The sequence below is a fragment of the Tachysurus fulvidraco genome, chromosome 10 (genome assembly GCF_022655615.1).
Source record: "Tachysurus fulvidraco isolate hzauxx_2018 chromosome 10, HZAU_PFXX_2.0, whole genome shotgun sequence".
In the NCBI taxonomy this organism is placed as follows: Eukaryota; Metazoa; Chordata; class Actinopteri; order Siluriformes; family Bagridae; genus Tachysurus; species Tachysurus fulvidraco.
This window is the reverse complement of record NC_062527.1, coordinates 21,049,412-21,063,734: the sequence shown is the minus strand read 5'-3', so window position 1 is coordinate 21,063,734 and position 14,323 is coordinate 21,049,412. Positions and strand designations below refer to the sequence as shown.

At 43.9% G+C, this 14,323-nt stretch overlaps 2 protein-coding genes and 1 long non-coding RNA gene across 8 annotated transcripts; 1 reads left to right on the top strand and 2 right to left on the bottom strand.

Annotated features, from left to right (window-relative positions):
• Positions 1 to 78: 78 nt before the first annotated feature.
• Positions 79 to 7,431, bottom strand: meaf6 (MYST/Esa1-associated factor 6). 5 transcript variants are annotated; one of them, XM_047820027.1, is made up of 8 exons: positions 7,283 to 7,431; positions 6,208 to 6,323; positions 5,993 to 6,080; positions 5,419 to 5,464; positions 1,931 to 2,129; positions 1,314 to 1,343; positions 828 to 861; positions 79 to 647 (listed from the first exon to the last, which is right to left on the bottom strand). In XM_047820027.1, exons 1-8 carry the CDS (start codon positions 7,289 to 7,291, stop codon positions 633 to 635), a joined length of 537 nt encoding a protein of 178 aa, XP_047675983.1. In that variant the 5' UTR covers positions 7,292 to 7,431; the 3' UTR covers positions 79 to 632. The 5 variants fall into 5 exon arrangements, with proteins under 5 accessions (XP_047675983.1, XP_047675980.1, XP_047675984.1 ...); XM_047820024.1 differs by lacking the exon at positions 7,283 to 7,431 and adding an exon at positions 7,134 to 7,273; XM_047820028.1 differs by lacking the exon at positions 1,314 to 1,343 and having other exon boundaries at positions 7,283 to 7,307.
• Positions 7,432 to 7,571: 140 nt separating this feature from the next.
• Positions 7,572 to 13,734, top strand: stpg1 (sperm-tail PG-rich repeat containing 1). Of its 2 annotated transcripts, none has more exons than XM_027174642.2 (9): positions 7,572 to 7,689; positions 9,293 to 9,334; positions 9,499 to 9,611; positions 9,811 to 9,909; positions 10,137 to 10,319; positions 11,195 to 11,306; positions 12,744 to 12,912; positions 13,174 to 13,364; positions 13,526 to 13,734. In XM_027174642.2, exons 1-9 carry the CDS (start codon positions 7,665 to 7,667, stop codon positions 13,597 to 13,599), a joined length of 1,008 nt encoding a protein of 335 aa, XP_027030443.2. In that variant the 5' UTR covers positions 7,572 to 7,664; the 3' UTR covers positions 13,600 to 13,734. The 2 variants fall into 2 exon arrangements, with proteins under 2 accessions (XP_027030443.2, XP_027030442.2); XM_027174641.2 differs by having other exon boundaries at positions 7,575 to 7,689; positions 9,290 to 9,334.
• Positions 12,362 to 12,830, bottom strand: LOC125145786. The gene is made up of 2 exons (XR_007144222.1): positions 12,697 to 12,830; positions 12,362 to 12,597 (listed from the first exon to the last, which is right to left on the bottom strand). It is a non-coding gene; the product is annotated as an uncharacterized LOC125145786 (long non-coding RNA).
• Positions 13,735 to 14,323: the final 589 nt, after the last annotated feature.

The following is a 14,323-nucleotide window of genomic DNA, read 5'->3' as shown; positions in this document are numbered from 1 at the left end:
CTTCATGGTGTTTATAATCTGAATAAATCACATTTTTAATAGGTTATGGTTCTAATAATAAATAAAATAACAGCTCGGTCGGTTCGGCCTTTATTTTTTATTATTTTTTTTACAGAGTAAAAACCAACAATGCAAATAAGGACAATTGTCTTTTCTCACTTACAAAAGTAATATTGATTTTGCGAAAACAACAAAAACGACAAATCGGGGATCATAAATACGGACAACCTGATACGATGAAAATACACTGATGTGATCGAATAAAACAATTAGACTTAAAAAAAAAAAAAAAAAAAAAATTGTTCCATACCCGCTGCAGGACGATCAGAGCATGCGTGGGTGCCAAAACATATGCAAACGATGTCGTGTGAAATGGATCAGAGGTGACGTGATGGCGTATGAAGCCCAAAACGGAGAGGAGAAAAAAAGAAAGAAAGAGGAAGAGGAAGAAAAGAAGGATGTGGTGGACGAAGGAGTTTATAAATCACACTCGCACCAAGATTCTGTAAAACGGCTGCTGTAACGGCTGATGGGAGCGACGATGGATAAACACCTCCTGTGCTCTCGCGCGCGTGTGTGTGTGTGTTGAGAGGATGGATATTATCCAGGTCCAACACACTCCATCCTAATCATCAGGCGGAATAATCCTGTACACACAGAAACACAACACCACGATAAGCTTGTATCGTTATCACACAGTTACTGAAACAGTCTGTAGGTCGTCTCAAGCTCTTATTATAAACCAGGGCTTATACGCAGCTCTGCCTGATGCAGTGTCTCATCCTTGTCAGTCGGTTAGACTCGTGTCTGTTATCCGGAGGACTTACCGCTCTGGGCTTTTTATTCATCTTCATGTCAAATCTACAAACAGAAAAAAAAATAAAAATAAAAAATCACAACAACGACGATTGACAACCGCGTCCGAGTTTGACGGCACGTGTTTCTCTGTCAGCGACCCTTTTTATCTCAGCGGCTTTTTAAAAAGAAATGATAATTTTAAAAAAAAGGTGGACATGCAGAATAAAAAAAGAGCGACGCTAGACTAAAACTGAACCACTGGCACAAAGGAAACAGAAATAAATAAGGAACTAAACAGAAAACAAGCAAACAGGACACCGTTCCAAACAGACCGTCCCGCTAAAGGAGCTGAAAACATGAAAGGGTAAAAGAGGAGGTGAGGAAGAGAGAAAGAGAGAGAGTGAGAGAGAGAGAGAGTGAGAGAGAGAGAGAGAGAGAGAGACAGAGAGAGAGAGAGAGAGGAGGAAGAGGAGGTGATGCAGGAAGGACAGGATGTTCAGGAAGTTCAGACTTACTCAAAGTCATAATCGAACATGGCGGAGGGGCTGAGGGGCAGCATTAAGGAGAGGAGGAGAGAGAGAGAGAGAGAGAGAGAGAGAGAGAAGAGAGAGAGAAGAGAGAGAGAGGTTAGTACACAAGACTGGCATTATTGTGGCTCCATCCTAAAATCACAAAAAGAATCTGATTGTGGAGCCAGAGCTGTGTATGGAGTGTACGGAGTGTGCAGGGATGCTGGGGTATCGTGATGCTGGGAGAAGACTCACGTTCCCATGGCTACTACTGGTTACAACAGTGAGTGTGTGAGAGAGTGAGTGAGTGTGTGAGCGAGTGAGATGACCATACTGCACTGGAGCAGTAGGGGGCAGAACAGAGCTGAATCGTGACTTCACATAATATTTACTTTGGCGACTTTATAAACCGAAATGAATCGTTTTCAGTCTGTGGAGTCGACTCTGAATCTTTGCGATTGACTCTTCGCTATTAAAGCTCACGTGTACAGTGAGCTGTATCGCTAAAACACGGCAGAAACGGCAAGAGTATCGTCATGGCGACGGAGAGGAAATTCGGCGTATCTGTAAAGTGTTAGTTCGACACTTTAGTCAGTTAGAATTTGAGGCGTTTTGAACGATACCTGTGTCGGTTCTTGTTCTTGCGCTTCTTGTGGCTGCTGTGGTGCCCCGCGTTGGTGGAGCTGGAGGACGACGCGGCTTTCTGAGGCTTCAGGTCCTGCAGCGCTCCGTCTGCGTCCTCCGCCTCCTCCTGACCCGGCTCGTTCTCCTGGTTCTGCAGGTCCGGAGACGCGTCGCTCTCGGTGCCGCTGCCTGCCTCCCCTAAACACACACACCATCATCATCATCATCACGTACACACACACACACACACCATCATCATCATCATCACGTACACACACACCATCATCACATACGCACACACACACCATCATCATCACATACGCACACACACACACACACACCATCATCATCATCACGTACGCACACACACACCATCATCATCATCACGTACGCACACACACACCATCATCATCACGTACGCACACACACACACACACCATCATCATCACGTACGCACACACACACACCATCATCATGTACGCACACACACACCATCATCATCATCATCACGTACGCACACACACAAAATCATCATCACGTACGCACACACACACACACACCATCATCATCACGTACGCACACACACACACCATCATCATCATCACGTACGCACACACACACACACAAAATCATCATCACGTACGCACACACACAAAATCATCATCATCACGTACGCACACACACAAAATCATCATCATCACGTACGCACACACACACACACACCATCATCATCACGTACGCACACACACACACCATCATCATCATCACGTACGCACACACACACACACAAAATCATCATCACGTACGCACACACACAAAATCATCATCATCACGTACGCACACACACAAAATCATCATCATCACGTACGCACACACACACACCATCATCACGTACGCACACACACAAAATCATCATCACGTACACGCACACACACACACAAAATCATCATCATCACGTACGCACACACACAAAATCATCATCATCACGTACACGCACACACACAAAATCATCATCACGTACACGCACACACACAAAATCATCATCACGTACACGCACACACACACACCATCATCATCACGTACACGCACACACACACACCATCATCATCACGTACACGCACACACACACACCATCATCATCACGTACACGCACACACACACACCATCATCATCACGTACACGCACACACACACACCATCATCATCACGTACACGCACACACACACACCATCATCATCACGTACACGCACACACACACACCATCATCATCACGTACACGCACACACACACACCATCATCATCACGTACACGCACACACACACACCATCATCATCACGTACACGCACACACACACACCATCATCATCACGTACACGCACACACACACACCATCATCATCACGTACACGCACACACACACACACCATCATCATCACGTACACGCACACACACACACACCATCATCATCACGTACACGCACACACACACACCATCATCATCACGTACACGCACACACACACACCATCATCATCACGTACACGCACACACACACACCATCATCATCACGTACACGCACACACACACACCATCATCATCACGTACACGCACACACACACACCATCATCATCACGTACACGCACACACACACACCATCATCATCACGTACACGCACACACACACCATCATCATCATCACGTACACGCACACACACACACCATCATCATCACGTACACGCACACACACACACCATCATCATCACGTACACGCACACACACACACCATCATCATCACGTACACGCACACACACACACCATCATCATCACGTACACGCACACACACACACCATCATCATCACGTACACGCACACACACACACCATCATCATCACGTACACGCACACACACACACCATCATCATCACGTACACGCACACACACACACCATCATCATCACGTACACGCACACACACACCATCATCATCACGTACACGCACACACACACACACCATCATCATCACGTACGCGCACACACACACACACACCATCATCACGTACGCACACACACAAAATCATCATCACGTACACGCACACACACAAAATCATCATCATCACGTACGCACACACACAAAATCATCATCATCACGTACACGCACACACACACACACACCATCATCATCACGTACACGCACACACACACACACCATCATCATCACGTACACGCACACACACACACACAAAATCATCATCACGTACACGCACACACACACACAAAATCATCATCACGTACACGCACACACACACACCATCATCATCACTCACACGCACACACACACACCATCATCATCACGTACACGCACACACACACACCATCATCATCACGTACACGCACACACACACACCATCATCATCACGTTACACGCACACACACACACCATCATCATCACGTACACGCACACCACACACACCATCATCATCACGTACACGCACACACACACACCATCATCATCACGTACACGCACACACACACACACCATCATCACGTACACGCACACACACACACCATCATCATCACGTACACGCACACACACACACCATCATCATCACGTACACGCACACACACACACCATCATCATCACGTACACGCACACACACACACCATCATCATCACGTACACGCACACACACACACCATCATCATCACGTACACGCACACACACACACCATCATCATCACGTACACGCACACACACACACCATCATCATCACGTACACGCACACACACACACCATCATCATCACGTACACGCACACACACACCATCATCATCACGTACACGCACACACACACACCATCATCATCACGTACACGCACACACACACACCATCATCATCACGTACACGCACACACACACACCATCATCATCACGTACACGCACACACACACCATCATCATCACGTACACGCACACACACACACCATCATCATCACGTACACGCACACACACACACCATCATCATCACGTACACGCACACACACACACCATCATCATCACGTACACGCACACACACACACCATCATCATCACGTACACGCACACACACACACCATCATCATCACGTACACGCACACACACACACCATCATCATCACGTACACGCACACACACACCATCATCATCACGTACACGCACACACACACACCATCATCATCACGTACACGCACACACACACACCATCATCATCACGTACACGCACACACACACCATCATCATCACGTACACGCACACACACACCATCATCATCACGTACACGCACACACACACCATCATCATCACGTACACGCACACACACACCATCATCATCACGTACACGCACACACACACACACAAAATCATCATCACGGACGCACACACACACACCATCATCATCACGTACACGCACACACACACACACAAAATCATCATCACGGACGCACACACACAAAATCTTCAACTACTTACGTTTTTCATTCATGTGATCAGGGACACCGCCAAGAGCACACACAGCCTGCCGGAAAAAGAGGTGAAGGCAAAGGGATTAGCACATACACACACACACACACACACACACACACACACACACATTTCAGTACAAGCATCGATACTAAAGCATGTTACTACAACCTTGTAAATTAAAAAGAATGTGAGAGATTATTATTATTGTTCGAGCAAAAACAGTCAGAGCTTCTGGTCTATTCTCCAGCAGGTCATCAGCCCTACATCTGACCTGGTGGTCTGGGACTCCAGGGAGTACAGGAATGTGTCTCTGACTCAGTGATAAACATAAAGATGTGTTTGTGTGTGTGTGTGAGAGAGAGAGAGAGAGAGAGAGAGAGAGAGAGAGAGAGAGAGAGAGAGAGAGGAGAAAAGATAGAGAAAAGAGAGATAAGAGAGATAAGAGAAAAGATAGAGAAAAGAGAGATGAGAGAGAGAGAAAGAGAGAGGAGAGAGAGAGAAAGAGAGAGAGGAGAGAGAGAGGAGAGAGAGAGAGAGAGAGAAAGAGAGATGAGAGAGGAGAGAGAAGAGAGATACTGACTGCCACCGATGTTACAGAGGACTTGCTGAACAGCCGCTCTGCCTCTTTGAATTTTCGGTTCCTTCTGTCTGTCTTACTGTTGGAGTTTCTGTTAAAGGAAAAATAAAAGAATACATAAGAGGTGTGTGTGTGTGTGTGTGTGTGTGTGTGTGTGTGTGTGTGTGTGTGTGTGTGTGTCCGTGTCCTGAGCTCATCTCTCTTGCTGTGACACTCACTTCTGGTTTGTTAGATAACGATCCCATCCTCTGATGATGTTGCCGTACATCTGCGTGTCCTCCAGGTAGCTGCCTTCAAACGCATAGATCTGTCTCTCCAGGTTCACCAGCGTCTCCTGATGGACAGCAACAAGACGGTCGCAATCAGCCGTTTACTTAAAATACATGTTTTATAAGTCTTTAGCACAGACTAAATGAGAAGGTATAAAAATTAAATAAATAAATAAATATCTGTAAAATAATAAACTAACGAATATATATAAACTAATAAAATAATGTCTAATGTTTGTATAAAAACAACAATTATATTCAAAAACTTAAACGAATAATTTTTTTATATAAATAAATAAAAACAAAACAATCCCAGGAAATATGTATCATAATTGCCTTTTATTTGTTTTAGACACATTTAATACCCACATCTGGATCACTACATATGATAAACAGGTGTATTAAGTGCACCTATGTAGGGAGAATAAACCGATTTGGGACGCGTCCTTCAGTCACCAAAACGAGCGCGAGCACCGAGCTAACAGTTAGCTACATCGCTAACAAACATGTTTTAAGCGAATATTACTTTATTTAGCTGCCGATCAGTGTTAGTGATTTAAATAAAATACTAAACGGAATAAATAAACACACCAAGTGTAAAAATGTGTAATAATTTATATACATATACTCATATAAAGGCCCGATATAGCGCTTTAAGACAGCTGACTGTATAAATAACGCGTGACCGCCCTTTATAGGCGCCCTACATAGGGCAGTAAACAGCCGGGCGCCTAGTGCACTAAATATAGCACAGAACGCCATTTGGGACACGGACACTAGTTAGCCAAAGGAGGCGCTAGGTGGCTAACGCCAATGCTAACGTTTTGTTCGTTTACAGCTGAAGCTGATAAGCGGCGTTATTGTTGTGTTTTTACCGCAAGCTCTTGTTTCCTCTTAACGAGCTCCGAAAGCTCACGACGAGTGTCGGGAATCTGCGGTGGAGTCGCTTTAGCGTGCATCGCCATGATGGAACAACAACAAACAAGATGGCGCCGAGGAAGGGCACTTATTCTGTCTCACGCACCCGTTGCATATGGCGTCCCAAGGACCCGTTGGTGTCCGTTGTGTGTGCTTGAATGAAAAAGACGCTCCACTTGCAGCTTGGAAAAAAATGCTGTAACGTTGTCGAAATAAAATAGTTTATTTAAACTAGAGGATATTTTGGTTATTTTCTTAAATATTACTATTAAGATAAAATAAGTCTCATTCTTATATAGAAGAATGTGGGGTTTTTTCGCACAGAATCTGGCATGTACATTTTATCCCTAAACTGTTAGTTGGGTCCTAAAACAACATTTAAAATGACCAATGAGCGGCGCTAGAGTTCTGTTTATACAGGCCATGACGCCGGACCGCCCAGTGACGTCAGTACCATGGCAACAAGATGTTGACCAACAGACTGACCCATGAAAGTTCAGCAGTCTGTGTGCGGTAAGACTGAATAAACACACAAACATATAAATATATACACAAACTGCGCTTATTATAAAGAACCTTTCTATTTAATATAAAGCGTTCCTGTGTTTTTACTAAATCTGTCTGCAGTTTAATAAAATAACATCAACACACAGGAAACTACGTGCTATTAGTACTATATAAACAGACACTTCTGTTTGTCTGTCTGTAACACTCTTCTGTCTGTCTGTCTGTCTGTAACACACTTCTGTCTGTCTGTCTGTCTGTAACACTCTTCTGTCTGTTTGTCTGTCTGTAACACTCTTCTGTCTGTCTGTCTGTCTGTAACACTCTTCTGTCTGTCTGTCTGTCTGTAACACTCTTCTGTCTGTCTGTTTGTCTGTCTGTCTGTAACACACTTCTGTTTGTCTGTCTGTAACACTCTTCTGTCTGTCTGTCTGTCTGTAACACTCTTCTGTCTGTCTGTTTGTCTGTCTGTCTGTAACACACTTCTGTTTGTCTGTCTGTAACACTCTTCTGTCTGTCTGTCTGTCTGTAACACACTTCTGTTTGTCTGTCTGTAACACTCTTCTGTCTGTCTGTCTGTCTGTAACACTCTTCTGTCTGTCTGTCTGTCTGTAACACTCTTCTGTCTGTCTGTCTGTCTGTCTGTAACACTCTTCTGTCTGTCTGTCTGTCTGTCTGTAACACTCTTCTGTCTGTCTGTCTGTCTGTCTGTCTGTCTGTAACACTCTTCTGTCTGTCTGTTTGTCTGTCTGTCTGTAACACACTTCTGTTTGTCTGTCTGTAACACTCTTCTGTCTGTCTGTCTGTCTGTAACACACTTCTGTTTGTCTGTCTGTAACACTCTTCTGTCTGTCTGTCTGTCTGTAACACTCTTCTGTCTGTCTGTCTGTCTGTCTGTAACACTCTTCTGTCTGTCTGTCTGTCTGTAACACTCTTCTGTCTGTCTGTCTGTCTGTCTGTAACACTCTTCTGTCTGTCTGTCTGTCTGTCTGTAACACTCTTCTGTCTGTCTGTCTGTCTGTCTGTAACACTCTTCTGTCTGTAACACTCTTCTGTCTGTCTGTCTGTCTGTAACACTTCTGTCTGTCTGTCTGTCTGTCTGTAACACACTTCTGTCTGTCTGTAACACTTTTGTCTGTCTGTCTGTCTGTCTGTCTGTCTGTAACACTTCTGTCTGTCTGTCTGTCTGTAACACTTTTGTCTGTCTGTCTGTCTGTTTGTCTGTCTGTCTGTAACACTTTTCTGTCTGTCTGTAACACTTCTGTCTGTCTGTCTGTCTGTCTGTCTGTAACACTCTTCTGTCTGTCTATCTCCCCATAATTCTCTTTCTCTCTGTCTGTCACTTTGCATCTGTTTCTCTGTCTGTCTGCCTATCTGTCTGTCTGTCTGTCTGCAACACTCTTCTGTCTGTCTGTCTGTCTGTCTCTAACACTCGTCTGTCTGTCTGTCTATCTGTCTGTCTGTACCTCCTGTATTGCTATGCATGTCTCACTGTCTGTCTGTCTCTCTGTCCCTCTGTCTCTTTGTCTGTCTGATTCTGTCTCTTTGCTGTCTGTATGTATCTCCCCTTATGTCTCTCGGCCTGTCTGTCTGTCTGTTTGTGTTGCAGCAGCAGTGGAGATGGGGGAGGGGTGTGTGAGAGCAGATCCTGGCTGTGAGTCTTTTATTTATTACACCACCTTATAATTGATGTTTTGTGAGAATGATCTGTGTAATTACTAAATTATATTAAAGGAACAGTTTGGGGGGTGTGTGTGTGTGTGTGTGTGTGTGTGTGTGTGTGTGTGTGTGTGTGTGTGTGTGTGTGTTATAAATCAGGTATGAAGTTTCCCGGTTCCTCCTCCATTCCGACCAAATACCAAACTGTGATCATCAGTAATGTGGAGAGGAAAGGCTTCAGCTCCCAGGCCAAGCGTTTCACACCCTCTATAGTACACACACACACACACACACGCACACACACACACACACACACGCACGCACGCACGCACGCACACACACACACACACACACACACACACACACACACACACACACACACACACACACACACACAGACATCAGTAAAACATTTATAAGCTATAATTTCATCCAATCTTGTGTTTATTATTTATTTAATTAATTGTGCAGAATGAGAATCCCGCCCCAGGCTCGTATTTGTCCCACACGTCCGCTGACTCCTGCAGTCCATCCTACTCCATGAAAGGAACCGGAAGCTTTGCGTCAAAGGTGAGTCTCCTCACAGCATTTAAGAAAAAGTTTAGACAACAATAAAATGTCTGCAATGAAAATCTGTTGACAGGATGGTCGTCTCATTTGGCTCCAGCATCATGTTCAGCTACACTGAGAGGTTTATGTTCATAGATGACAGCACGTCCCCCTGCCTTAACGACGCTATTATCACCGATAATTCAGATGCTCTGTATACACTCTGGATGGTTTGTTTTTCTGCGCAGGCTTTCAGAACCAGCCGTAAACCACAGACACATACATCTCCGGCCCCCAACATCTATAACCTGCAGAGCTCGCTGCTTCGACAGCACGATTTCAACAGGGACGTTTCCAGAACCTTCCACCTGCCCATCGCTGTTCAGACTCCAAACACTCACCAGAAATCACCAGCACCAAACCAGTACAACGTGAGTGACACAGAATCCTGTGCCTCAAGGAGGAGGAGACGGAAAAGAGTCGGCGAATTAAAGTGAAACTCACAAAAACATTAAGATTATATTGTAGATCTATAAACTACTAAATCTTTCAACGTTTTTGAAGTGGAGGAATTTCATTTCATTTAAATATTGGCTCTGCCCCTAATCCCGCCCACTAACACTAGCTTTTACCCCAAAACCTGTATGGAATAATATACAGTAGAATTGAACAGAACGGAATAAAAATAAAAATACTACAGAAACAGCTAGGACACTACAATATACAGAAGAGTAAAAACTAATAGAATTGAATAAAGTTCTATAGAATATGACAGAACACTATGAGTTAGAATAAAGTAGAATTGATTAAAATATAAAATTGAGTACTACTTAAACTAGAGAATATGAGAAAACACTTGAAATAAATCAGAGTACAAACAAAGCACTATAGAATATGACAGAACGCTACAAAATACAATAGAATGGAATTGATTATAATAGAATAAATAAAATAAAACAAGAGCTATAGAACTATACTATATTATAACTATAGAAGGATATAATACAGTAACAAACATAACATAAACAGCTATGATACAACAGAATAAAGTGGAGTAGAAATGAATAGAATTGAACAAAGTGCTACAGAATATGACAGAACACAGCGGAATTGAGCAGAGTAGAATTGAATAGAATACAGTGGGGTCAAATGCAACAGATTGTTATTATATAGAAAAGAATAAAATACTACAGAAATGGACAGCACGTATATAACCTATAGTACATAAGAAACTGTGTGTGTGTGTGTGTGTGTGTGTGTGTGTGTGTGTGTGTGTGTGTGTGTGTGTGTGTGTGTGTATAAACAGGTGTGTTACAGTGGAGTGGAGGTGAACTCAGTCGTATCAGCTCAGGCTGCTTTTCTGTCTAAAACAAAACGCAGTGATGTTTATCCTTCTGCAGCAAAAGGACCGTCTCCATGTCAGTGTCATTACACCACCGCATTCGCCACCGCATTCACCACCACATTCACTACATCACATCACCACATTCACCACCGCATTCACCACCGCATTTACCATGACATTACATCACTACATTCACCACCGCATTCACCACCGCATTCACCACCACATTCACTACATCACATCACCACATTCACCACCACATTCACCACCGCATTTACCATGACATTACATTACTACATTCACCACCACATTCACCACCACATTACATCACTACATTCACCACCGCATTCACCACCACATTACATCACTACATTCACCACCACATTCACCACCACATTCACCACCACATTACATCACTACATTCACCACCGCATTCACCACCACATTACATCACTACATTCACCACCGCATTCACCACCACATTTACCATCACATTACATCACTACATTCACCACCACATTTACCATCACATTACATCACTACATTCACCACCACATTCACTACATCACATCACCACATTCACCACCGCATTCACCACCACATTCACTACATCACACCACCGCATTCACCACCACATTCACTACATCACACCACCGCATTCACCACCACATTCACTACATCACACCACCGCATTCACCACCACATTCAGTACATCACATCACCACATTCACCACCACATCACTACATCACACCACCGCATTCACCACCACATTCAGTACATCACATCACCACATTCACCACCACATTCACTACATCACACCACCACATTCACCACCACATTCACTACATCACATCACCACATTCACTACATCACACCACCACATTCACCACCACATTCACCACCACATTCACCACCACATCACATCACTACATTCACCACCGCATTCACCACCACATTCAATACATCACATCACTACATTCACCACCACATTCACTACATCACATCACCACATTCCCCACCACATTCACCACCACATCACATCACTACATTCACCACTACATTTCACCACCACATTCACCACCACATGACACCACCACATTACTCCACCACATTACTCCACCACATCACATCACTACATTCACCACATTCACCACCATACCACAACATTTACCCACCACATTACACCAGCACATTACACCACCATACCACCACTTCACAAATTCACCTAATTTTACCTTCACATCACCACCACATTGCACCAGCACACCACCATTTCACCATCAAATTGCTCCACCACTACACCACCTCACCACTGACTCAGAAAACCTCACTGAGCACTTCTCCACACTACAGTGTCACACATCTGGAACAGAAAGCATAAAAAAAGTTCAATGTCATTCATAAAAAAAAAATATTACTCACACTTTCCTGTTGTTGATTATTTTGTTTTAACAGCACAGACCTAAATGTTTTATTCCTGTCTGTCTTTTTTTCTCTTTCCCATTGCAGGTCACTACAACGTGAAGGACGCAGTGATACAGAAATCCCCTAAAATACCGTTGTCCTGCTTCAAGTCCACTTCATCCAGGATTCAGACTTCGGTAAGGAGTGAAGGCCCGGGTCCAGGATCGTACAGTCCTTATAATCCTCCAGAACCTGTCACGAGGACCATCATACCGTATGTGTGTCTTACAGCTACACACAGTTTTTTACTGGAGTCTGACACACCCTTGGCAGTGCTTCCTACTTCTGCATAGCACCAGACTGTGTGCGGATATTTTGACACTTACACTATGTTCTCTGTGTGTGTGTGTGTGTCTGTGTGTGTGTCTGTGTGTGTGTCTGTGTGTGTCTGTGTGTGTGTCTGTGTGTGTGTCTGTGTGTGTGTGTCTGTGTGTGTGTGTCTGTGTGTGTGTGTGTGTGTGTGTCTGTGTTTCAGGAGAAGGCATTACTTAGGCCTCTCAGCTCCTCCTCTGATTCCTCCTAAAGACCCCCCACTGCCTGGACCGGGTCAGTATGACATTGTGAACTACACCAAACCTCCTAAACACCTCATGGCCAGCGCTGTGTTCCTGTCCAACACACGCAGACAGCCACACCACACCAGAGGACATGGCGTGCCAGGGCCAGGTGAGGCGCTAATCTAAATATGCCAACATAAATGTCAGTCAATATCATTCAATGTACAACAGATCTACGGGATCATTAACACACGTGTACCTTTTATTTCTACTTGTTCCTCTACAACACCGTGTATTATTAATTTTCTCTGTCTCTTCTTTATCTTTTAGGCTCCTATGAGCCAGACGTCCCTACAAAGCGCTCGTTCCTATACAATCACGCCAACATGTGGATCCCGGCGTAGAGACAAGCTTTCAGGAGAAAGACATTACAGCACTGCAGTCCCTGTTTATGGGATACAGACTTTACAGAAAAGACTTCAAAACAAAATTTTAGAGCTGTATATGACCATGTTCCATAAACATATTACACATCAAAATTGAATATTGTTTCATTTTTATTTAGTGACCCAATTTATCACTTTCCATTTTCTTAAGCATTTAAGAAGACAAGAAGATGGTGATTTTAGCTCATTTTGAAAAGGCATTTTACTGATTAAACAACTGACTGACTGATTAATTTGACTGACTGATTGAGTAACCGGCTGACCGTCTGACAGAGTTTATATGTGACTGACTGACTGAATAACTGACTGTATGACTGACTGACAAACTGACTCTCACTGAAAGACTGACTGTCTGACTGACTGACAAACTGACTCTCACTGAATGTCTGACTGACTGACAAACTGACTCTCACTGAATGACTGACTGTCTGACTGACTGAGTAACTGACTGAATAACTGACTGTCTGACTGACTGACAAACTGACTCACTGAATGACTGACTGACTAAATAACTGACTGACTGATAGACTGACTGACTGATTGATTGAATGACTGACAGACTGAATGACTGATTGACTGATCGACTGACTGAGTAACTGACTGATTGACTAATTAACTGACTGAGTAACTGACTGCGTAACTGACTGACTGAGACGTACCGACTGACAGTTTAAGTGACTGA

What these genes read in the sequence shown, in the direction of transcription:
- meaf6 (XM_047820024.1), bottom strand. Translation starts at nt 7,223, where the DNA reads ATGGCGATGCACGCTAAAGCGACTCCACCGCAGATTCCCGACACTCGT. An exon ending in CCTCTGTAACATCGGTGGCA is followed by an intron (nt 5,465 to 5,992) that starts GTCAGTATCTCT and finishes TTTTTCCGGCAG; the next exon opens with GCTGTGTGTGCTCTTGGCGG. An exon ending in ATGTTCGATTATGACTTTGA is followed by an intron (nt 862 to 1,313) that starts GTAAGTCTGAAC and finishes TTCTGTTTGTAG; the next exon opens with ATTTGACATGAAGATGAATA.
- stpg1 (XM_027174641.2), top strand. Translation starts at nt 7,665, where the DNA reads ATGAAAGTTCAGCAGTCTGTGTGCG. An exon ending in AGCGTTTCACACCCTCTATA is followed by an intron (nt 9,612 to 9,810) that starts GTACACACACAC and finishes TTAATTGTGCAG; the next exon opens with AATGAGAATCCCGCCCCAGG. An exon ending in AGCAAAAGGACCGTCTCCAT is followed by an intron (nt 11,307 to 12,743) that starts GTCAGTGTCATT and finishes TTCCCATTGCAG; the next exon opens with GTCACTACAACGTGAAGGAC.